General features: G+C 38.1%; 1 protein-coding gene across 1 annotated transcript in view; it reads right to left on the bottom strand.

Moving 5' to 3' along the window:
- Window positions 1–19402, bottom strand: part of SMC2 (structural maintenance of chromosomes 2) — a 49790-nt gene extending 30388 nt beyond the window's left edge. Inside the window, exons 1-13 of the mRNA XM_052645060.1 lie at window positions 19235–19402; window positions 18460–18609; window positions 16398–16520; window positions 15756–15794; window positions 11968–12078; window positions 11729–11773; window positions 10241–10474; window positions 7345–7494; window positions 4014–4247; window positions 2171–2330; window positions 1663–1780; window positions 775–913; window positions 76–195 (exon numbers count right to left, since the gene is read on the bottom strand). Of these exons, the coding sequence (XP_052501020.1) occupies window positions 76–195; window positions 775–913; window positions 1663–1780; window positions 2171–2330; window positions 4014–4247; window positions 7345–7494; window positions 10241–10474; window positions 11729–11773; window positions 11968–12078; window positions 15756–15794; window positions 16398–16520; window positions 18460–18609; window positions 19235–19402 (1791 nt within the window). The remainder of the gene's footprint in view (window positions 1–75; window positions 196–774; window positions 914–1662; window positions 1781–2170; window positions 2331–4013; window positions 4248–7344; window positions 7495–10240; window positions 10475–11728; window positions 11774–11967; window positions 12079–15755; window positions 15795–16397; window positions 16521–18459; window positions 18610–19234) is intronic.
- Between the last annotated feature and the right edge of the window lie 6523 nt (window positions 19403–25925).

Genomic DNA, 25925 nt, shown 5'->3' with positions numbered 1-25925 from the left:
AGGACAGTTAATGTCCTATAATTAAAAAAAAAAACAAACAGTAAGATGCAGACAAAGCATATAAAAAAGACTTACCAGATTCTGAGCAATCCTCAGAGTTTCTGGAGCAATACATCTGGATGAAATTTTATTGAGTGGAATTATAGTGTATCGACGCTTCAATTCCCCCTTTTCTAGTAGCTTTTTTCCAGTAACCTAAAACATCGTGCAATTAGAAATGAAAAAAATATTAATGACAACAAAAAACATTTAAATGGAAACAGTACAAGTTTAGGAATTTATAAATATGCTGAGTGCCTACTATGCCGAACAATCAAAATTCTAAGATGGATATGTGCATTCTGGACTCTGGAGTTAGCATACGACTTCCTCTGGAACAATGTTAATAAAATGTAAAAAATCATTAACTCTATCTTTTTACCCTGTAAAGATAAACATTTAGCCTTAAGTGAAAGTCGTTCAGTCATGTCCAACTCTTTGCGACTCCATGGACTATATACAGGCCATGGAATTCTCCAGGCCAGGATACTGGAGTGAGTAGCCGTTCTCTTCTCCAGAGAATCTTCCCAACCCAAGGATCAAACCCAGGTCTCCCACATTGCAGGCAGATTCTTTACCAGCTGAGTCATCAGGGAAGCCCAACATTTAGCCTTAGGAAAAGTTTAAAACATCAATAAAGTACCCAATTCTTCTAAGAGCACATGATTTTTCAAGCTAGCAGCTATTATAGTTTTAACAGCAATTATATGTTTTTTTTAATTAAAATCAGTTTACCTCTGTGTCTACTACAACATTGTAGAGTCGGTCTCCGGCCACTAATTCTAAAGCAGTGGTTGCAGAAGTATCTTTTACACTGATCAGTGAAGCTACAAGTCCTTTCACACAATTTCTATTCCAGTTCTTCTCTGGATCCCTAAAACAGAAAAGTGGACAAAAATTAATCTTAGACAAGAAAATAGAAAAAGTTGTATTTTACTAGTCAAGAGCTCTGACAATACATTAAATGGAAAGCACAATAATCAGCAGTTTTAACAAAATTAAAAGATTTCAAATGTCTTGTGATTGTCCAGCTACAGACACACCTTTTATTGTGTTTCACAAATATTTATGTTTTCCGTTGTCACTTTGTTTTTTACAAATTGAAGTTCTGTTGCATTGTCAGCTGATAGTCTTTTTAGTAATGAAGCTTTTATAAATTAACGTACCCTGGTTTTTTAAACTATGTATATATGCTAATTTATCCTTAATAGACTATTGTTTTAAAATCAAAAGATCTTTCAGTAAACATAATGTTTTGAAGGTAACAAAAATAACTTTAATGTTCTAATCTTTGTAATACATATATTAAGTATTTCAAGAAAAAAACCATATAGCATTAATAAAACAAACTGTAAAATGTTAACACAGCTATTTAACATTAATGATAAAAATAAATTAAAGAAACTTTTTGGACTAAGATTAAATTGCCCTTGTTTTGGTTTTGAGATGAGTGGCATTAGTAACCTTAAATTTCACAAGAATTTCCTGTCTACAAATCTGAAACATTCAATAAAGATTTAAGGAAAAAAGAAAAAACAATTAAGGAAAAGCAGCTTATGGTATCTTTTATACAAAAATATACCCTAGTTACTACCATGTTCAATTTCAAGATTTAACTCTTACCTATAGGCAAATCGAAGATTGGGAAATCTGGCCAGGAGAGCTTCTTCTTTTTCTTTTAGTCTACTGATATCACGAGACAGCTGCCTGCGCCTTTCCAGCAGGCTTTCCTCCTTGTTTTCTGAACAGTAAGCCATAAATAAATTGAAACCATGTTTTAAAAACTCAAATATTCTACTTTTTTAAGGAAAATATTAGTAATCTCTATTTCCAAAGCATTTCTAAAAGCAAAATGCAAATTCCTGATAAATATTAAAGAAAAGCATACTTAACTTTTGAATTTCTATTAAGTGTCAAGTAGACATATTTTCAACACATAAAACCATTTTCATCCTTTCAATTCAAACGTTTGTTTTATGCTTTGATATTTTTCTGATTATAGCATAAATAATTTTAATACTATTCCCATTAACATTAATGAGGTAAAAAAAATTTCCTACTTGCTATTTCCTTTAAGTTTCTATTAATAATCACTACTTCCTAATGATTTCACATGTCTTTAAAGGCAAACCTTCATAATTTAGCCTTTTCATTTCAGTTTCAAGTTTTTCTTTAAGTTTTTTCACAGCTTCTAATGCTTCTTGATCTTTCCTATAGCCACTATCCATCTTCTTAATTTCTGTTTGTTTAGTCTTTAATTCTTGTTGGGCATGTTTCAACTTCATCTGAGCCTGTAACAGAAAAACATAAAACAGGCTATACGAGGCAGATAGTGCTAGTGATAAAATGGCCACAGATTTAGATTGTTTTAAGAGACATCAGCCTTGAAAATTTAACTGACTACTTGGATCACTATATCAACAGGTCAATCATTTCCCAATGTATTCTCCTCAAAATACTACTCAGAATATAAATGAATATATGCTCAAATATTAAATATCTTATAATTTAAGTCTATATTTTTAATATTTATAAAACTAACATCAATGAGCTCAAAGATTAATATCAAAGAATTGTCATTAGTTGATGACACCACACTTATGGCAGAAAGTGAAGAGGAACTAAAAAGCCTCTTGATGAAAGTGAAAGAGGAGAGTGAAAAAGTTGGCTTAAAGCTCTACATTCAGAAAACGAAAATCATGGCATCTGGTTCCATCACTTCGTGGGAAACAGATGGGGAAACAGTGTCAGACTTTATTTTGGGGGGCTCCAAAATCACTGCAGATGGTGATTACAGCCATGAAATTAAAAGACGCTTACTCTTCAGAAGAAAAGTTATGTCCAACCTAGATAGCATATTCAAAAGCAGAGACGTTACTTTGCCAACAAAGGTCCATCTAATCAAGGCTATGGTTTTTCCAGTGGTCATGTATGGATGTGAGAGTTGGACTGTGAAGAAAGCTGAGCGCTGAAGAATTGATGCTTTTGAACTGTGGTGTTGGAGAAGACTCTTAAGAGTTCCGTGGACTGCAAGGAGATCCAACCAGTCCATTTTAAAGGAGATCAGTCCTGGGTGTTCTTTGGAGGGAATGATGCTGAAGCTGAAACTCCAGTACTTTGGCCACCTCATGTGAAGAGGTGACTCACTAGAAAAGACTCTGATGCTGGGAGGGATTGAGGGCAGGAGGAGAAGGGGACGACAGAGGATGAGATGGCTGGATGGCATCACTGACTTGATGGACATGAGTCTGAGTGAACTCCGGGAGTTGGTAATGGACAGGCGGGCCTGGTGTGCTGCAGTTCATGGGGTCACAAAGAGTAGGACACGACTGAGCGACTGAACTGAACTGATCAAATTAAAACCAAAATAGAAAGCTAGAAATCACTTCCTTCTTTTTCATTTAGGTATGCATATTTGCACTTATATACATTTATGCTGTCCAACGGTGCACCTAACTGTATTGATGAGGAATAAAAGCATACAGGAAGAAGATGTTAAATTGACGGAAAAATGTATATGCTGTAAGTCTGACACTGAAATGCTATAGTTTTAAGTGTTGCAGGCATATAAATGAAGATGATGTTTTTATTTTCCTATTAAAGCTTAAAACTTCAACTTTATAATGTCAATAAAATACCAAAAAGATGAAAACAAATAAGCTAACCTCAAGTATTCCATACAATGCTGAAAACAGAACATTTATTGCACTTAAAATTTCAACTAATCTATAAAGGTATTTTATGCTTTATGGCATCTTACACCGACATTGCCAATAGGTAGTGATCAGTATATTTGAATTTCATTGTTTTAGGTGCTAAGCAGCAGCAGAATGTAATAGTTGATAGTTATCTGAATATTTTCAACATTTTGTTTAACAACTGCCAAAGCATAGTGTGAAGGAGCTTCACAAAAAATAAAATAATAATAAAGAAATAAAAACTGCAATCACATAGTTCTTACTGTCTATACTTACCTGTTTGGCTTCTGTCTGAGTTTTACTTATGTCATTTTTACAGGCCATCATCTGACCAGCAAGAGTTGCTTCTGCTCCATCTTCATTACTGGACAGACCAGCAGAAACAGCATTAAAGTGCTGCTGTGCAATGGCCAAAGCTTCAGCATCTTTATTACTTGCTTCTTGAAGGGCACTTAGTCCATCTGTTATTTTTTTAACCTCTTTTTCCTTTGCTGCTAAAGTTTTAGAATCCTTTAGGAAGAGTTTGAAATTGGAAAGTATCATATTTTAGAAAACCACTGAAACATATATACTTTTAATGTCATCAAATTTCATACCAATTTGAAGTGAACATGGTAATTTAACCATAATTTTAAATATTTTATTCCCATTTTGAAATTTCTCAATTTTTACGATAAATGTACCCCTTATCCTAAAAGAAATACCTTCATTCCATGTTATAGTCAAATCTGAGAGAGAATGAGTTAAAATATTATTGCAAATTTAAACAAACCACTTGAAACAACTAAAAATCACATTCTAGAACTATAATATTGAAATAATATCCACTCTACCCCAAGCATAAAAGAAATTTCAGGATTAAGAGCATGTATATGAAAACGCTTTTATAAACTATTAAAGGCCATAAAATTTAAGTATTAAATTATTACGGGAACAGCTTCCCTGGTGGTTCATACAGTAAGTAAAGAATCTGCCTGCAATGCAGGAGACCCCGGTTTGATCCCTGGGTCAGGAAGATCCTCTGGAGAAGGGAATGATAACCCACTCCAGTCTTCTTGCCTGTAGAATTCCATGGACAGAAGAGCCTAGCAGGCTACAGTCCATCGGATCACAAAGAGTTGGAACAGCTGAAAGACTAACACTTGCACTTAAATTCTAATAACCAGATATCTAATCCTATACGAGATACCTGCACCAAAAGAAAAAAAAAATCTCATATTTACATGAAAGTGATCAGAAATTTGGCTCACTTAATTCATGCTTCACTGGGTATTTCTTAGATATTTACCATGTACCAGGCATTATTCTAGACATTAAAGACACAGGGTCCTCAGGGAGCCTACATTTCTAAGGTGGAAGACATAGTAAACAAATAAAGCAAAAAATGATGGAACTACAATTTTAAGAGTAATGAGAAAAGGCCTTTTTGTGATGACATTTTGAGCAGAAACTTAAATGAAACAAAAGGTGTGACCATGCAAATACTAGAGGGATGGTACACTTGCCAAGCTCTGAGGAATATGCTTGGGTATTGGAGGAACTGCGGCTGGAACACAGTGAGCAAGTTAAAAAAAAGGCAGCTAATGAGGATACTACTGAGTACCTTCCTGGGAGGTGATGGCATGAACCACATGAGGAGTGAAAGAGGTGTGAAAGGTGGCTGTATTCTGGATATACACATATATCTGGATATTCTGGATATACTTTTAAAATCAACAAAATCTGCTGACGAATTAGATACCACAGGGTTGGGAGACAGGAAAATTCAGGACTCCAGGTTCTGGAGTGAACAGCAGCATTACTTACATGAGGAAAATTCAGTAGCTCAGGCAGGTTTGGGTAGGTGAAGAAAATTTAAGAGTTCTATTTTGGATATGTTAAGTTTTTTAAAGTCATCCATATAAAAATGTCAATTAAATAGCTGGACAAATGAGTCCTTCAAAGAAGGAGTCAAGGTTAATTATAGGTTTGAAAGGCATCAACATGTAGATGGTACTGAGGGGTACAAGGCTGGATGGGGTCACTGAAGAAATGAGTATATATAAAGAAGTCTGACCATTAGCCCTGGTGCATGCTAAAATATGTATTTTGATTTGCATTTCTAACTTGGATTCAAAGTTCATATTTTCAACTATCAAATCAATACTCTTACTTAGATGTCTAACTATCTCCTCAAGCCTATTATTCGCCATTCAACAAATGGTAACCATATTTTAAACTGTCAACAACAGAACTCCGGAGTTATCCTTCAGTCCTCTTTCATATTCAAACACCAATCTGCTGGGCATTATTTATAGTAGCAAAGACATGGAAGCAACCTAAATGTCCATCGACAGATGAACCAATAAAGATGTTACATACACACACTGGAATATTACTCAGACATTAAAAAGAATGAAAAATTGCCACTGGATCAATGGATACCAAGGACCTAGAGGTTATCAAACTGAGTGAAGTCAGTCAGAAAGAGGAAGTCAAACATCATGATATCACTTATATGTGGAACCTAAAATATGATACAAATGAACTTATCTACAAAATAGAAAGACTCACAGACACAGAGAATAGACTTGTTTTCAAGGGGAAGAGTGGGAAGGGGAGGGAAGGACTGGGAGTTTGGGATTAGCAGGTGCAAATTGTTATGTATGGGATGGATAAACAATAAGGTCTTACTGTATGACAAAGGGAACTACATTCAATATCCTGTGATAAACCATAATGGAAAAGAAAATTAAAAAAAGAAAATACATGTATAACTGAGTCACTCTGCTGTACAGCAGAGAACAACATTCTAAATCAATGAACTATACTTTAATTAAAAAAAAAATCTGCGGGGTGTATCTGTTGGCCTACCCTTAGAGTACACATAAAATCCCACAACTTCTCTAATATTCCACCTTCTACTGCATCTATCCAAGGACTACCACCTGCACTACCAAGTACTACCTAGTTTCTCTACCTCTTCCCTTTAATTTGTCCTCAAAACAGCAAGAATAGTACTACCAAAATATTAAAATGTCACCGCTGTGCTCAACCAACTCCAGCAGCTTCCCATGCCACTCAGAATAAAGGGCAAAGTCCTTCCTGTATTTTGCAAAATCACATGTGATCCTACACCCCATCTCTACTACTCAGTGGTAACCAGCTTTACATCTCTCTGCTTTCCTAATATCTTAGGCACTTCGGGCAGCTGCTGCTCTTTTGTCTGGAACATCTCCCCCCAGAGCCTCCCAATCTATCTACATCCTTCTCTGATCACTTTCAGGTATCTAATGAAATACAAGCCTCCCAATGAGACCTTTAATGTTTACCCAGTTTAAAATTCCAGACTGCACCTCTCTGCTCAATACTAACCCTATCCACTGCTTTTTTTCTCCTCATCAGTTACCACTATATAACATACTTCATATTTCACTTGTTTTCTTTATCATCATTTTCCTCATTGGAATGAAGACCCACAAGGCATTTTGTTCATTACTGTCATTTTGTCAGTTGCTACATCCTAGTCTAAACAATTACCCTGGGTCCACAGCCGGCACTCAATAAATATTAACAGAATGGAGGAGTGTATATTACTAGAATTAAATTACACTTCTCATTTGCTTACCTCTACCATATTTTTCTCCAGTTCTTTGCGTTTGTTCTCTTCACTTGCCAGATTTTTCTTCTTGAAATCAAAGGCACTTTGAGATTTAGTATTAACTCGCTGAGCTTCCGTAAGAGCATCTTCTAAAGATCGAAGTATACCTCCAACTTCCTATAATCAAAGACACCCAATTCAATCATATACTTAAAAAATCTGTTAGCATATAATTTATATATATTTATTTTTAATAAACTATGGACTCTACACATGGACATCACCAGACAGTCAATATCGAAGCAGATTGATTATATTCTTTGCAGCCAAAGATGGAGAAGCTCTATACAGACAGCAAAAACAAGACCAGGAGCTGACTGTGGCTCAGATCATGAACTCCTGATTGTCAAATTCAGACCTAAATTGAAGAAAGTAGGGAAAACCACTAGACCATTCAGGTATGACTTAAATCAAATCCCTTATGATTATACAGTGGAAGTGAGAAACAGAGTCAAAAGATTAGATCCGATGGACAGAGTGCCTGAAGAACTATGGATGGAGGTTCGTGACATTGTACAGGAGGCAGGGATCAAGACCATCCCTAAGAAAAAGAAATGCAAAAAGGCACAAAAGTTGTCTGAGGAGGCCTTACAAATAGCTGTGAAAAGACGAGAAGCAAAAAGCAAAAGTGAAATGAAAGATACACTCATTTGAAAACAGAATTCCAAATAGCAAGAAGAGATAAGAAAGCCTTCCTCAGTGATCAATGCAAAGAAATACAGGAAAATAAAAGAATGGGAAAGACTAGAGATCTCTTCAAGAAAATTAGAGAGATAAGGGAACTTTTCATGCAAAGATGGGCACAATAAAGGACAGAAATGGTATGGACCTAACAGAAGCAGAAGATATTCAGAAGAGGTGGCAAGAATATACAGAACTGCACAAAAAAGATATTCAAGACCCAGATAATCATGATGGTGTGATCACTCACCTAGAGTGAGTACCTCCTTAGAAATCTGTATGCAGGACACGTAGTCAGGTGGGCCTTAGGAAGCATCACTACTAACAAAGCTAGTGGAAATAATGGAATTCCAGTTGACCTATTTCAAATCCTGAAAGATGATGCTGTGAAAGTGTTGCACTCAATATGCCAACAAATTTGGAAAACTCAGCAATAGCCACAGGACTGGAAAGGTCAATTTTCATTCCAATCCCCAAAAAGGAAATGTCAAAGAATGCTCAAACTACCGCACAACTGCACTCATCTCACACGCTAGTCAGAGGTGATGGCACCCCACTCTAGTACTCTTGCCTGGAAAATCCCATGGATGGAGGAGCCTAGTAGGCTGTAGTCCATGGGGTCGCAAAGAGTAGGACACGACTGAGCGACTTCACTTTCACTTTTCACTTTCATACATTGGAGAAGGAGATAGCAACCCACTCCAGTGTTCTTGCCTGGAGAATCCCAGGGATGGGGGAGCCTGATGGGCTGCCGTCTATAGGGTTGCACAGTCGGACACGACTGAAGCGACTTAGCAGCAGCAGCAGCAGCACACGCTAGAAAAGGAATGCTCAAAATTCTCCAAGCCAGGCTTCAACAGTACATGAACTGTGAACTTCCTGATGTTCAAGTTGGATTTAGAAAAGGCAGACGAACAAAGATCAAATTGCCAACATCCGCTGGATCACTAAAAAAGCAAGAGAGTTCCAGAAAAACATCTATTTCTGCTTTATTGACTATGCCATAGTCTTTGACTTTGTGGATCACAACAAACTGTGGAAAATTCTGAAAGAGTTTAGAATACCAGACAACCTGACCTGCCTCTTGAGAAATCTATGCAGGTCAAGAAGCAACAGTTAGAACAGGTATTGGAACAACAGACTGGTTCCAAACAGGAAAAGAAGTACGTCAAGGGTGTATATTACCACCCTGCTTATTTAACTTATATGCAGAGTACATCATGAGAAATGCTGGGCTGGATGAAGCACAAGCTGGAATCAAGATTGCCGGGAGAAATACCAATAACCTCGGACATGTAGGTGACACAATCCTTATGGCAGAAAGTGAAGAAGAACTAAAGAGCCTCTTGAAGACAGTGAAAGAGGACAGTGAAAAAGTTGGCTTAAAACTCAACATTCAGAAAACAAAGATCATGGCATCTGGTCCCATCACTTCATGGCAAATAGATGGAGAAACAATGGAAACAGTGACAGATTTTATTCTTTTGGGCTCCAAAATCACTGCAGATGGTGACTGCAGCCATGAAACTAAAAGATGCTTGCTCCTTGGAAGAAAAGTTATGACCAACCTAGATAGCATATTAAAAAGCAGAGACATTACTTTGCCAACAAAGGTCCATCTAGTCAAAGCAATGGTTTTTCCAGGAGTCATGTATGGATGTGCGTTGGACTAGAAAGAAAGCTGAGCACCAAAGAATTGATGCTTTTGAACTGTGGTGTTGGAGAACTCTTGAGAGTCCCTTGGACTGCAAGGAGATCCAAGTAGTCCACCCTAAAGGAATTCAGTCCTGAATATTCACTGCAAGGACTGATGCTGAAACTCCAATACTTTGGCCATCTGATGTGAAGAACAGACTCATTTGAAAAGACCTTGATGCTGGGAAAGACTGAAGGCAGGAGAAGGGGACGACAGAGCATGAGATGGTTGGATAGCATCACCAACTCAATGGACATGAATCTGAGTAAACTCCAGGTGTTGGTGATGGATAGGGAAGCCTGGTGTGCTGCAGTCCATGGGGTCGCAAAGAGTCAGACACAACTGAGCAACTGAACTGAACTGAAACTATATCATTATCATACATTAAGATAAATTTTTTTCATGGGAGAACACAATGCCCAGTAAACCCAAAATAGTTACATTATTTAATATTTTTCAGTGTATTATTATTCTTACACGTCTGACCTTATCTTTTCTGTTTTCCAACTCTTCTATTTCATGACTAAGTGCTTTTATTTTTTTATCATTCTCAGACACTTCTTCTTGAAGCTTCTTAATTTTATCCTGCATTTCTTTTAATGCCTCAGCTGAGCGTTCTTTAGTATCTTCAGCCAGCAAAAACTGATAAGCTATATATAAACGACTCAGATGTTCTATTTCTCTCAATAGCTTTTGGTACTCCAAGTAGGAAGATCTTTCCTAAAAGAGAAATCACCAATAACGTATAACTCTTCATTAATATTTTTAAACAAATTTGGAAAGAATTTAAATACAGCAACACATAAAAAATTTCCCATTACACAATAAATATAATAGATTTTGTCTTAAATTTTGGTAATTATAGACTATTAATTTTAGGAAACCTCAAACAACATTAGAATTGTGGCTCTTTAGATAGTAATGTCATCTTAGTGAATTCTGTGGCTACTTCTTCTCAAATATAACCACACAGTTGGGATTAACGAAGAAATATGGACGTAAGATTCATAGACTAGTGGGAATAAGTCTATAAAACTATAAAACCATGAATGATACACTATTAAATGTATTTTGTAGTACTATTACCAAGATGCCCACCCTATATTAATTCATATAACTATTTATAAATATTTGCTCACATATTACTAAACTTCATTCCCACTGGTACCTACTAGGACAAAGTTAACAATGAAAATTCCTAATCTGCAGATGAAGAAACAAATTCAGGGTGATTAAATAAGCTCTTCATATTATCAGATATAGAATTTGGCAAAATCAAATATGACACCTAGGTTTAAACTCGTGAACTAGTGTTTTTCTACTAAATCATACATACAAAAGCAGAACCTTGAAATTCACAATTTTTCAGTTTTTCCAATTACATCTATGCTACTGTATAGATTCAGAAGAGAGCTTGAGAAGTATCAAATTTTAATGAACATTTAAGAAATTTCTAAATATATGACTTAAAATACTTTCACTGAAATGAAACAGTGATATGATGTCAGAAGTGCAAAGATTATAGAGAAAACAGCCATCTGTTTCAATACCTATTGTCTACTAACTGCCTTGACAGCAGTAATTTTAGTGATAGCCCCTCTTACCCTAGAAGTTACTCACTCTACCAAGAGGTTCTAAGAGTACCATACCTGTAAGAAATATTTATTCCACTCAATTCTAACTATCCAGGAAAATTTAGATATACACTTGTCTTCAACAAAGAATGAAAATCTGGCATGTTGTTTTCTGAGATTATGACAGTCAATCTCTAAAACCATTATGACTTAACAGATACAACATGCACTGTCCCCTATAAGCAGAAGGTTGAGCATGGACTATCAACTCTCCTTATCTCATCTCCAAGAAACACTTCTGAGGAGTGGTACACATGTCACCCCCATGAGTATCATCATGGATGCATCACCAATTTTGAGAGACATTCTAGCTGGCTGTCCTCACATATACAGTACACACCTCTTTTAATTTTTGAATGGTTGGAGTAATTTCTTCTTCAAGTATCTGGAAAATAAAGGAAAAAGTATTTTTGAGTACGTGAAGTACCACTAAAGAAATTTAAAAGGTAAGAGACTAAGGAAAACTGACCAAAGCCTGGGGAGAGGACAGGTATGGTAAAATTTCCCTCTTTTACAGCAGAGAAACTCTAAAAGAAAAGTACTCTCTTCCCTAAAAATATTTTATATAAATTTAATTACCGTCTTAATTTCTCTCAGCTTAGCCTCCTTTTTTTCTATAGTCCTCTGAGCATTTTGTTTTTTGTATTCATACATCCTGGTTCCAGCTGCTTCTTCTATCATGGACAAAATCTGGAAAGATAATTGCATTAATGTTTTAAGAATCAAAGCCAGTGAGTCTCACTGGAATTTACATTAGGATATTACTTAAGGCCTTAACGCCATGAAGTAACTTAACAAAATAGTTAAGGACCATAAAAGTTAAGTACATTAAAAAAATGTACATATTATCTATAACCCTAAGATTCAACAAATATTTCTGGCCTTCACTCCAATTCTAAAATCAAACTTTATGCTACACTGAGGTTCCAGAGTACATATCTTTGAAAACTGAAGCCAGTAATTCCTGAGAGGGTAACAGGCAGGAAGGCCAGGGGTCTCCAAAGGGAAATAGCCTGCAAGTGTCAGACATTTTTATCTCTCTTAATTGGCAAGAGGAAACAAACTAGCGATATTATTTTCCTTCTCTATACAAATTTAAAAGGAGGTTTCTCTTAAAATACTGTGTTGCCATAACGACACCTGGTTTCACCTGAAGTTAACTATTCTCAAACCTTGATAACCAATGCATTTTTCTTATGGAAATGTTTGTCTTAAGCTATGCTAATGTACTATGCATTTACCCCAGACTCTGTCTTCAAGTAGGTTTGGCCTCTTGGCTCAGAACCTACTTGACAAACCAGTATGTTATACTCAGATATTGTTTCCCAGAGGTTAAGCGTCTGCCTATGATGCGGGAGACCTGGGTTCGATCCCTGGGTCGGGAAGATCCCCTGGAGAAGGAAATGGCAAACCACTCCAGTACTCTTGCCTGGAGAATCCCATGGATGGAGGAGCCTGGTGGGCTACAGTCCACGGGGTCGCAGAGTCGGACACGACTGAGAGACTGAACTGAACTGAACTGAATCTATGTAAACGAAACTATTTGTATGGTAATCTGTCCTTCTACAAGATTCAAGTTAATCATTTTATGGCCCAGGATGAACCATTTGGTGCCAAGGTTATCCCAAAATGCATCTTATGGGTAAGGGGCCTGGTGCCATTCTGAGTTTTAAGACATTCCTTTCTTTCATTAACAGACTGCTGCTGCTGCTAAGTCGCTTCAGTCATGTCCAACTCTGTGAGATCCCATGGATGGAAGCCAACCAGGCTCCCCTGTCCCTGGGATTCTCCAGGCAAGAGAAGAGACTGATAGTGACTGTATATAACATCCAGCTGAAGATTAGAAGTGGGGTACTCTTTCTGCCCCCTTTTGATGCCTATGTCAGAAGCTTTCTCTATCTCCTTTACACTTTAATAAAACTTTATCACACAAAGCTCTGAGCGATCAAGCCTAGTCTCTGGCCCCAGGTTGAATTCTTCTCCTCCGGAAGCCAAGAACCCCGGCCGCCTTTTTTTTCAGCAGCAACCTTTCATTCCTCCTTTCTCTTTTCCTTCAAATATAAGAAGAAAGTAAAAGCTAACTAATACTTCAATTTATAAATTTCTACTTAAAACTGTTCCAAGTGAGACTTTAGCTGTTTTGTTCCTACAAAGATGAAGCATGGCCGAACATTTACATTCCAACTGTGGCAGATACTTTAAGAACTTGGGCAAATAATTTAGTTTTCCCTGTTCCTCTTTCTTCATCTGCTGAAGACTGAAAGTATCTCAGTGTCATTGAGAAGTAAAGTAATTCACGTGAGTACACTGAAAAAGGCAAACACTAATTATAATTTTATAAGGACAATTTTTTAGCACTCCCTTATCAGAAGCTTCTAATCACTATCAATCCCTACCTCAAGAGGATTATTTCTCTGAAAGCTAGTTTGATTTCCATATATTGGGCAGATTTTGAATGAGAAGTTTCCCTTAAGATGCTATCTGCAGAAAGTTAAGTGTGACCTATGGTTAAACCAGACTAGTATCATCAATTATCAGTTGTCTTTTTAGTTCTTCTCCATAGATAAAAATGCCAAAAGAGCCTTTGCTCTTATACAAAACATTTATTCCTTCATATCAACTCTTCTCAAGGGGGCTCCAAAACAAAATTAAGTCTTAATGTCTTAAGCAATCCATTATATCTAATGAATTAATTTCACTCAAATCTCTTCCCATAGGGTTTAACTCTGACATGGAACACGAGCTGAGAAAAGCTACTTTAGAACCAAAATTTCTTTTAATACTGTATGGGCACATAGAACTCCTAGAAAAAAAGTAAGTGGTAAGCTCCCGACATCTGTCTTAGCGATGATTTTTTTTTTTTTTTTTTGGATTTGATACCAAAAGCAAAGGCACTAAAACCAAAAATAAACAAGAAGGACTACATCAAACTAAAAAGCTTCTGCATAGGAAAGGAAGCCATCCACAAACACAAACCAGGCAAATACAAATCAAAACCACAATGAGATATCACCTGTCAGAATGGCTTTTATCAAAAAGACAAAAAATAACAAAGACTGGTTAGTATGTGGAGAAAAGGGAAAACTTGTATACTGTCTGTGGGACTGTAAACTGATGTATCCATTATGGGAAACAGCATGGAGGTTCCTCAAAAAATTAAAAATAGAACTACCATATGATCCAATAATTCCACTTCGGGACATTTATCTGAGGGAACCAAAGACCCTAATTTGAAAAGATATCTGCACGTCCATGTTCACTGCAACATCATTTGTTACAGTTAAACATGGAAACAACCTAAGTGTCCACTGATGGATGAATGGATAAAGAATACAATATTTATATATATAAATTAAATAGAATGTTATTTAGGCATGCTGCTGCTGCTGCTGCTAAGTCGCTACAGTCATGTCCGATTCTGTGCAACCCCATAGACAGCAGCCCACCAGGCTCCTCCGTCCCTGGGATTCTCCAGGCAGGAACACTGGAGTGGGTTGCCATTTCCTTCTCCAATGCATGAAAGTACAAAAAGGAAATCCTGCCATTTGCAACAGCATGGATAGAACACACGGACATTATGCTAAGTGAAATAAGCCTGACAGAAAGATAATACAGTGTAATTTCACTTACATGTAGGATCTTTAAAAAAAAACCCAAAACTGAACTCATAGATACAGAAAACAGATTAGTGGCTGACAGAGGTGGGGGATAGGTGGTGAGCAAAAGTTAAAAGTGCCAGTTATAAAGTAAAAGGTCCTGGGGATGTAATGTACAGCGTGGTGACTATAGTTGATAATACTTAACTGCATATTTGAAAATTGTAGAGAGTATAATTTAAAAGTTCTCATCTTCAAAAAAATTCTGAAAGATGATCACATCAATGTATCACATTGATACAGTGATCAATGTTGACTAAACTGCAGTGATCATTTTGTGATATACATATATACTGAATATTGTATATGTATCAAACCTTTTTGGTGTACACCTGAAACTACTTTATCAATTATATCTCAATTAAAAAAAAAACTTAAAAAAAACTGCTTAACAAGGTCCTAGGACTTTCCTTTTACTTCTTTTAAAGATTCTGATTTAATCCTCAGAACAGATCTTGAGGTAAAGGTTACAGACTCCAGTTTATGGATGAGGAACCTAAGGCTCTGAAAGTTTACATTATATCACTTAAAAAAACTAGGGCATGGTGTCAAATATTAAAAAACAAAATTATTCTCTCCACTAATCATTCTTAAATAAACGTTCCCAAGAATTTTAATAATGGAAAAATTATGTTTAAAAATTGATTAGCTAAAAGATTAAGACAGTTATCTACAATCACTATTTTTACCGCACCTAAAGAGTGCTCTTACCTCTGGAGGTTTCATATTCATCACTTTTGTAATTCGGCCCTGAAAATAAAATGACAAACTTACTGTAATAACAATAAATTCAGAAAGAATAACCTAAAGGCATACATGTTTATCTGTACTAAAGCTGTTATATCCTAATATGCAAATCTTTGGGCAGTTATTTCTCCCACCTACACGAAAAGATGTTTCTTTTTTAAGATTTGAGAACAAGGGTAGCTTATAATTCTAGAATTTTACTACTTACTTTCTTACTAGTGATATAAATTACATAAATAATACAAAGTCAACTCAAGACTGTTTTTCTGAGACAGGGAATGACGTATAAGTCTCCAACTCTAAAATGGGTAAGCGTGTAAATAAATGTTGGCATAATTACTGAACATCTCTTGATTTTTTAGAACAACAGCCCTTCAAGATAAGTCAAAGAAAATTAATTCCAGATATTCTTCAAAATTCAAATGTATGCAATATACCAGAACACATAAGTACAAATAACTAACCCACATTTATTAACAGGTGCCCAAACATGAGCCTAACAGCAAATTAAAAAATGAAAAATCCAAACAGAAGTATTTCCCCCGTAAGTTAAAAAAAGATGCCAAAACTATTATGAAAGAGATATAAAGTCCACAAACAAAATACCTGCATGATGAGAAAGTGAGGGTTGTTAACATTAAGACCAACAGAACAGAAGAGATCGTATACTCTGGTATTGTTTGCATTTACTCCATTGATTAAATATTTATTTCTGCCACCAATAACTACCTGCAAAGGAAATAATTTTAAAAGACATAAATGAACACACATATCTTAAGCTAAGATGATAAATTCCCAAATACATTATCTTTTATTTGTTTTTTCCAACTAATGAAAAATAAAATGAATCTAGGGTAAATAGTGAAGAAAAAGTATAACATGGTCAAAAACAATGTGAGACTGGCTTCTAATCTAGGGCCTCCTAACCTCCCACGGTCTTTAAGGTGCCTTCCACCTTTATGTTTCCAAGGATGTATAGAATGCAGCTTCTATCCCTGATCACCCTCTTCTACAACTTTCCATACTCAGAGGCTGACCCATCTTCCTCCACTTTTTGATTTCCAAAGGAGTCAAATACCAAAAACAAGAGACACAGTTTTAGTAACAATCCTTGTCAAGACTCTAAAACTATTGATAAAAGATAAGACTTGTGAATACCTGAAAGAAAAAGAATAATCATGGAACTGCAGCATGGGTTTAATAGGAACAACTTATACTAGATAACAGCTTGTTCAGTCTACTACAGCACGTACATTGTCATTTTGGAGGTATGACTGCCTCATCCATTTGCTGAGGTCCTTAAAGACAAGATCTGTTTCTCATTCTTTCTATCTGTATTTCCCCGTGCATTTAAGAATGCCCAGCACACATCAAGCACTTAATATTAAATAAATATGAGTTCACTTCTTTTCCTGACAGTATTAGGGTGGTAGATCATTTCTTAATATTTGAACAACAATCCTAATATATCCTAAAGAAATGTGAGGAAGTCTTTATAACAAAATTCTGGTGAAGAAACAGTCATATGGACCACAAGAGGACAGGAATTTTGGGTAGATTAGTAGCAGATTTTCTTCAAATCCTGAAGAGGTAATTATTTGATAGATGTTTAAAGACAGAGAACAGGATTTTGTCCCAATCTAGTTAATCCTTTTTTTTTTTTCCAACCAGAGTTTTCATTAACATACAGATGGAAATCTGTAAGCTACATAATGCTAAGATGAAGAGTAAATGAGAATTAACAGAATTTTTAAAGATAAAACTCTGACAAACTGAAAACACGGTCTGATTATAATAAGATAAAAAGATTTTAAGGGACAAATGTTAAGGTCCTCCACTGGTTTCAAGAACCTGCTTAGATGCAGAAATGGCAGTATATGGCTTAAGCAATAACAGGAACAACTTAAGAGTGATTTTAAGTAAATCAGATATGAGTTCATAATATATCATGAACTCTTCAACATCATATTGAGAAAAATAGAAGTAGAGTACTTAAAATGAAAGAAGTGACAATTCTGCTTAATCTTGTCCCAGCCAGACCAATTCTGGCACATGCAATTTGAAGTGCCAACCATTAAAATACATATGTATGTGTGTGTATAAATAAAACTGGAGCAAATCTGCATTCCATGTGATGACACAAGTGGAAGACCTAGAAACAACTAAATATCAATTGAAAGACCTAGAGAATTTAGCTTAGAAAACACACTTACAGAAGAACACTGATATACTGAAATAAAGAATAAATTACATGTTATCTTGGTGCTCTCAAGATAACTAGGATTTATGTGTAAAATCTGAAAACAACACTACAGTATGGCTCAATTTATAAGAATAACTTTCTAATTTCCAAAAATAGAATGGGTTACCTCAGAAAACAGTGAGATCCCAAGAACTACAGGTGTTCCAGCACAGAGAGAGACTCAAGTGCACGGTTTATGGTTTAAATAAGCATGGCTGAGTGCTTGTACGGATGGATTTCACATCCCTTTCAATCCACTTGGTAAACAGTGGAATTTGCTTAAGCAAAACAAGATATTCTTAAGGAATCTAGTCAGTATTTGATCCATCAGTTCTGCTCAACAACTTTCCAGTAATCGTATTGCCAAAATGCACATGAGACACACAAGCGTTTAGGTAACCAAATGTTTAGTAGTCACTCACTCACCTGCCTTGTTACTGTAATTTCATCATGAACCTCAAATCCTAAAGGACTCTGCTTTTTGTCAGAATTATCAAAGGTGATTGACACCAAGGCTTTTGTAATACCAGCTTGCCCATTTTTGTAAACTAAATCTTGTAAGTTAGAAGCCCGAACCTAAAATAAAGGAAAAGTTTATCAGTTACAAAACTCAGTACTGCACAAAATAGCACTAAAAATAGCTTTCTTGCTGTTGGAAAACCACCCATGTAGTATCCCTTAAGAAGTCAAGAACAGGCAGCGGTATTCATAAGCAAGGAAAGCAAAGAAAATGGGCATCAACCTGAAATGGGCCTCTCTCTCCATAGGACCTTTTTAATCCTGAACTAAACTGTTTTCTACTCATTTCTTAACAAGAGCTCATTTGAAAAATTTATGGAAAGACAGTGTCTAAAAATTTCATTATTCATTCAATCCCAATAGTAGATCCTAAAAAGACATTATAAAGAGGGTGGGTGCAGGTGGAAAGCATACAAACTCTGGAATGAAAATGTGTGAGTTTCAATGCTGCTTCAAACATCTTTAGAGGATTAACCTTAAGCAACTCCTCTAAGTTTCTATGTTCTCACCTAAAATATGGAGTATAATACTTACCTTTAAAGGACTGCAGTGAGGTAGAAGAAAATTCACGTAAGAATGCAAATGAAGAGAATATTAGTAATACTGGTCCTCTCCAAGTGCAAAGATTCCCTTGAGGTTTCTCAAACTTAAATTCACATACATCAGAAAGTTTACACTTTACCTGAGACAGGTTGGAGATGCCCAGCAAAAAGCAGATGGAGTCCAATATGTTGGATTTTCCACTACCATTTAAACCAGTGATAGCATTGAACAGAGGGTCAAAACCATTGACTTCAGTCCTCTGAGCATAGGACTTGAATCCCTCAAGAATGACTGACTTAATGTGCATTTTCACTACTGACTTGGACAGGGAAATCTCTGCTAGAAATCAAGCCACAAAGCAGTTCTGTACAAAACAGAAAAACAACGCATAAGTGGAATGTAAAACTGGAATCATAATAAATAGACTACATCATAATGACAGCGCAATAGAAACAAAACAGCCACTTCCTGAGCTATTTCCTCTGATGTAAAGGTATCTTTCTTTAACTTAAAAATATACAAGAATTAGCCTCTATTTAGAAGTTAACTGGGCTTCCCGATGGCTCAGCGATAAAGGAAATTTCTTGCAATGCAGGAGCCACGGGAGATGTGGGTTCCATCCCTAGGTAGGGAAGATCCCCTGGTGGAGGGCAGGGCAACCCACTCCAGTATTCTTTCCAGGAGAATCCCCATGGACAGAGGAGCCTGGTGAGCTACAGTCCATGGGGTCGCAAAGAGTCAGACACGACTGAAGTGACTTAGCACGCACATACACAGAAGTTAATTGAACCTAGAAGCCAACCACCTACTTCTCCAGGCTTATAATCTTCCACCGTTATAATACTCCCGCTAACACAGACTACTGATCATTTACCATCGCATCCCCTTTGCCCAGAATGCACTTATCCCGCACACTGACACGGCTCACTCTCCTTTACATCACTCACGTCTTTACTCAAACGTCACCTAACTAGGTCCCATTCCCTCTCTGCTTTTTCCTTCACGGACTTACAGCTGACACTAATCAGTACTTACTTATTGCTCTACCCAACCTATCATAATGTAATCTTCCGTAGCATCTTCTACATTCACCGTTGTATGCCAGAATACTGCCTGACTCGAAGGCGCGGGATGGGCGGGTGGTCTGTAAATATTTCTTAAATATCAGTAGATATATCCCCCAGATAAATAGCTGAAGGCTTTTGCTTTTACTCAGCCTCTTCCCTCGCCCCACCAGGGCTTTCTGTCAACCCTTGCTCGCCCTACTCCAAGGCTGGATAGGAACTAGTCATTCTGCTAGGAATCCCTTTAGGACTAAATTTACTCTGAAGTTCCTTGCTATTCTGCTCCCCAGGCCCCGCCGCCCATCTCCCGCCAGGAATGCCCGGCTAGGCCCAACCGGCCGCGCGCACGCACCTGCCTCGCCGCTGCGTCAGGTCGCCTGGGCTTGAGGCGCAAGCTCTTCCTAGTCACTAGGGCACAGTGCGCTAGCCTTGCCCAGCTTCGGGCGCTAAAAGGCGAACGCCACCAAAGCTGCTCCTACATCTGCCCCGCGCGCGGCACCGGAGCGGAACTATTTTTGCCTTTGAATTTCGGCGCGATCACAGGACCCCACCTCCGCTACCTATTCCATCGGCTGGTGCCTCAGAGATGCCTGACTTAAAAGTTCCATTTTTCTCTTCCATCAAGCAGTTAAAGGGACAAAGAGATAGAAAAGAAGGTCGAGAAGAGGACGGCTCAGGAAAAGCGACGGGTCGGACCTGAGGACTAAAGAAGTCGGCGGCAAATGTTGAGCTCGGTATCCGGCACACCTCGGGCAGCCCCACACCTCAGCCTGGGGGCCTCACGCTCGCCGGCCCCGCCCTGCCGCAGGCCGGGTCTGGCCGCCATCGCGCCCGGAAATCCCCGCCTACTCTTAGGCCCGGCGGGCTTCAGTGGGGCAGGCCCCCGTGGTCTCCGAGTACCGGAGGCAGGATGGCTTCGTGTCGGTTTCCTCGTTCAGCTTCAGAATCCCCCTGGGCTGGGCCAGGGTCCTCTAAATGGAAGCTGCACCTTGTTGCGGCGGGGGCGGCGCCGAACGAACTTCTGAGGACTGTGGATCGAGTTCTGGCTCCGCCCCTCGCCGGCGAAGGACCCTGGAGGGCTCGGGTTTCCTGTCGCAAAGGGCCGATAAGACTCACCAGATGCAGCGCTCGCGGGAGAAGTTGAGTGGGGCTGATAGTAGAGGCTGGACGAATAGGAGTTTCCCTCGTCTCTCTGAAAAGCTGTGGAATGATAAGCAGTGGCAGAACTAACATTTCAGAGAATTTTAGGGGGAACACCGTATAACAGCTGATATTTATTGATTTCGGGTGCCAGGTTGTGTTTCAGGCGCTTGTTAAAATCTTAGCAACCCTATGAAATCCGCGTTATTGTTCTCATTTTACAAATGAGCGTACTGAGTCACAGGTTAAGCAATTTATTCCAAGTAGTAAGTGGGAAAGCTGAGGTTTTTTTCCACGCGGTCTTGCTCCAGAGCTAATGTTTACTTCTCTTAATGTACAGACTCCAGTGCTAGTAATAACAGATGCTGTTGTCAGTGTGTATTTTTCTTAAAAACAAAAAACGGCCAGTTTACTTACAGTTAAGCATGTTGATACTAATGAGTTAGGAAGGAAATAGCTTCATCGTGCTCTATGGTGCTTTCCCTAGGTGATGTATAAAAGAGATGATGCGGTCAGCATGCTATTTTGGGGTTATATATTTAAAATTCCTTTCTCGGCCTCGACTTTGCAGTATTGGACACCAGTCAAGCTACCAAGAATGGGCCATTGATTTGAAAATCTTTTCTACTTGGGAGAATTAAAAGTTTTGTGGGGTTTTCCTGTTTGTATAAGAAAAATTACTTTATTTACTCTTATCTCACCCAGTTAGATAAGTCAGTCGTTACAGGCCTAACATCATTCAGTCAGTTATTTTTGTCTTGTTGCTATTTCATAGTGGTTCAGATAGTAAAGAATGTGCCTGCAAGGCAGGAGACCAGGGTTTGATCCTTGGATTGGGAAGATATCCTAGAGAAGGGAATGGCTACCCACTCCAGTATTCTTGCCTGGGAAATCACATGGACAGAGGACCCTGGCGGGCTACAGTCCATGGGGTTGCAAAGAGTGGGACACTACTGAATAACTAACACTTAGCTTTGTCTATGGTGATTCCTTCATCCCCTATACTCCACAGCTCTTCACTTGTATTGATTCTCTTCGGTCTTAAATACATTTCTTTTCAACTATGTCCTCCTCATTTCATCTCTTTGAGAATGAAGAATTTTATTTTGCCAACAGACCCTAATGTGGATTTTATCAAGTTGTGAAATAAATAGTTCTTTGGGGTGAAAATGTGTTAGGACAGACATTGTTACCCTTTGTACTATTTTAATAAATTAATAACCAGCTGATATTTTTTAAGTCAAGTGGATGAAAAAATACATGCAAATACACTTTTGCTGTATAAGGATTTCTGGGTAGTTATAAAAATAGACGTCTAACTACTTCCACTAAAAGTATTTATTATAGTGAAAATTGCCTATAAAAGGAGAGGTCTACAGCAGTTTTAGTCTTAAAGCATATCTGAAGCACTAACGAATTGCAGTTAGTACAGATGAACTTAAGGAAATCTCTACTGGCTTAGTTAAAACTGGCCCCTGGGATTGCCATAGAGAAGTGGAGAACACCAAGGCATGAAACCACTAAAACCCCTCTAATGTGGAGAGATTAGGAATGGAAGTAAAGATAGACTATAGGGTTGTTCAGTTGCTAAATAGTGTCAAACTCTTTGCAGTCCCGTGGACTGCAGCACACCAGGCTTCCTTTTCTTTCCAAACCCAGAGTTTGTTCAAACTCAAGTCCATGTAGTATAGGGTAGATACAGAATAAATAGGGCACTGTTCTTGTTTCATCACCGTGAATCAAAAGCATTTGAATACTTCCCTATGGTCCAGTGGTTAAGAATCTGCCTGTCAGTGCAGGGGACACAGGTTTGGTCCCTGGTCCTGGAAGATTCCTCATGCCATGGGGCAACTAATCCCATGCATCACAACTACTGAGCCCATGTGCCACAACTACTGAAGCCTGTGCACAGTACACCTTGTGCCCTGCAACAAGAGAAGCCGCCGCAATGAGAAACCTATGCACCACAACTAGAGAGTAGCCCACACTCGCTGCAACTAGGGAAGGCTGGCATGCAGCAATAAGACCCAGCACAACCAAAACTAATTTTTTTAAAAAAGCTTTTGAAAGCTTGAACACTGGTGGGCAGGTGGAGTCTTTGTCCTTATGTAGAAGCCAGGACACATAAATAAAACAGGAGCTAGGAAAAAGATTTGATCTCTTCCAGGGTATTGGGAGGGACCCACTTCCCAAAGCCTCACTTTTCTAATTTTGGAGTCCTACAAAATTATATGTAACTGAGTCAATCCTCTTTTGCTGGAATTTAGGACAGAAGGGGAGGGAGGAGAAAGAATTTTACCTTCATTGCAGAAATAAGGAAAGTTTGGTTCATTTTGTTGAGAGATTAATTTTGGGTTCAGTGGGAAGAACTGAAGTTCATATTGCAAAATTGTATTGAGTAGCAGCACATTTTGAATACACCAAATAAAACCAATCTGGCAACTTGGAAAGAATGCCAGCTAGGCATAATTTAAAATGAGGACTAAAAAAGGATGTGATTATATTCTTTCATGTAGACACATTTATTTTCATTTCACTGACAATGTTTTCAGTGGGCTTCCCAGGTGGTGCTAGTGGTAAAGAATCCACCTGCTGATGCAGGAGATGAGAAATGCGGGTTCAATCCCTGAGTTGGGAAGATCCTCTGGAGTAGGGGGTGGTGACGCACTCTAGTATTTTCACCTGGAAAATACCATGGACAGAGGAGCCTGGACTGCTGCGGTCCATGGGCCGCAAAGAGGCAGATGCAACTGAGCACACTGTCTTCAGTACTACACATTCTGTTTGGTTCCTTGTGAAATCTGCTTATATTTTCCTTCTGATTCCTGTTATTTTGCTTCTTTAGTCAAGTTAAATATCTTTATCTTTTTTTTAGGTAGTTCTACTATTTCAAGCTTTTGAGTTCCTAACTCTGCAACAGTTGCTGACTCTTACTCATAGTGATTTGTTTCCTCCTGTGGTGCTGTTCGTGGATGGGATTGTTTGGTTTATGGGAGTCTGTGGTTCTTGGATGGGGTTGTTTGGTTTATGGGAGTCTCTTATGTCCCGAGTTGTGAAAGGGTCCCTTCAGAGCACTTACACATTTGTTTCTGCCAGGGTTCTTTGGCTCTTAAAGATCTGGGAACATTTGTAAAGGATTGTTTCTCAGTTTGTGGTTCCTGAATTATACAGATATCATAAATTCATGTCTGTTGCAGGTCTGTGGTTTTAATTTATCACAAGTAGCTTTTGTTTTATCTCCCTATCCAAAGCTCCAAACAAAAAACAAACCTTCTTACCTCTTCCAGAGGCTAGTATGTGGAGCTTTTCCAATCACAATGACTGGCAGATCGTTAAGGCTGCAGGTTTCATATAAGGGCCTAGTTCCAGCTCCTCTGGCTCACTGAAGCTCAAGGGCTACTGCTTGTGCCTTAGAACCCAGCCACTGGCTCCTGAGCCCTATTGTTGTTGTTTAATCATTCAGTTGTGTCTGACTTTTGGGACCCCGTGGATTGTACCCACCAGGCTCCTCTGACCATAGGATTTCCCAGGCAAGAATACTGGAGTGGGTTGCCATTCCCTTCTCCAGGGGATCTTCCCAGCCCAGGGATTGAACCCACACCTCTTGTGCTTCCTGCATAAGAAGATATTTTTTACCACTGAGCCACAGGGAGAGCCACATGGGAAGCCCCCTGAGCACTATAGCCAAGTATAAAATAAATGTTGGAAGGCTGCCTGTCAGAGCCTGTTCTTTACATTTTCAGGTTGTTTCTGGCATTTTGAATTTTCTGGTTTTTGTTACTGTGCATGGTATATGGCTTATATGACAATAGTTATATTTTACCCAGTAGTTCTATGACTTTATGAAGAGAATTTCAGTCAACTAGGTTAGAGGAGGCCCTTCCACTTACTTTTCATGAAGCACATTAGTGATCTTTGTTTTGCTCCTGCTTTCAGATTTTCAATTCCACATTCAAATGACCTTTTCCTAGAAAACAGAGAAAGATGTCTGGTATCAGCTCTTAAGAAAATATTTTCATGCACTTCTCATAAAATCCAGTCTCTTGGTACTTATTTTGTGTTTGTTCTTTCCGTGTTTCCTGTTCTCGGTGGCTTTTATCACTTCCACACTGGTTACCAGCCAAAGCTACTCATCTCATTGCTCTTCTGCTTTGCCGCAGCCCTTCCTTTATGGGGAGGATCATTCACTCCCCTTTCTCAAATACCGTTCTCATTTCATCGTTCTCCCTTTCACAGTAGTCCCTTACCACTTTTTACTCAAGTCCACACACATCTGCTTGACCGTCTTTCAGTTGGTTTCCTTTTATTACCAGCTCAGTTCTTACTAGATATCACTCTTAGATATTTTCCACAAGATCTGCCCTTCAGTAATCAGCGTTTTCTCTCTCTCTTACATTATTCAAATTCCTACTTAAATTTCTACCTCAGCAATACTTATTAGCCACCAGTCTCTGCTCTCTCTAAATGTCCTACAAAATATATGTTTCTATATCAGAAATATGACATCTCTTTACTCTGTATAAACTCTTGGTGAAAATTGCCTATAGAATTAATTCTAACCTCTTTAAGATGGCACACCTGGCCTTTTATAATTTATTCTCCATCTACTTTCCTAGGACTCATGTC

This window comes from Budorcas taxicolor, chromosome 8 (genome assembly GCF_023091745.1).
Source record: "Budorcas taxicolor isolate Tak-1 chromosome 8, Takin1.1, whole genome shotgun sequence".
Taxonomy (NCBI): Eukaryota; Metazoa; Chordata; class Mammalia; order Artiodactyla; family Bovidae; genus Budorcas; species Budorcas taxicolor.
This window is presented reverse-complemented; position numbering and strand designations above follow the sequence as displayed.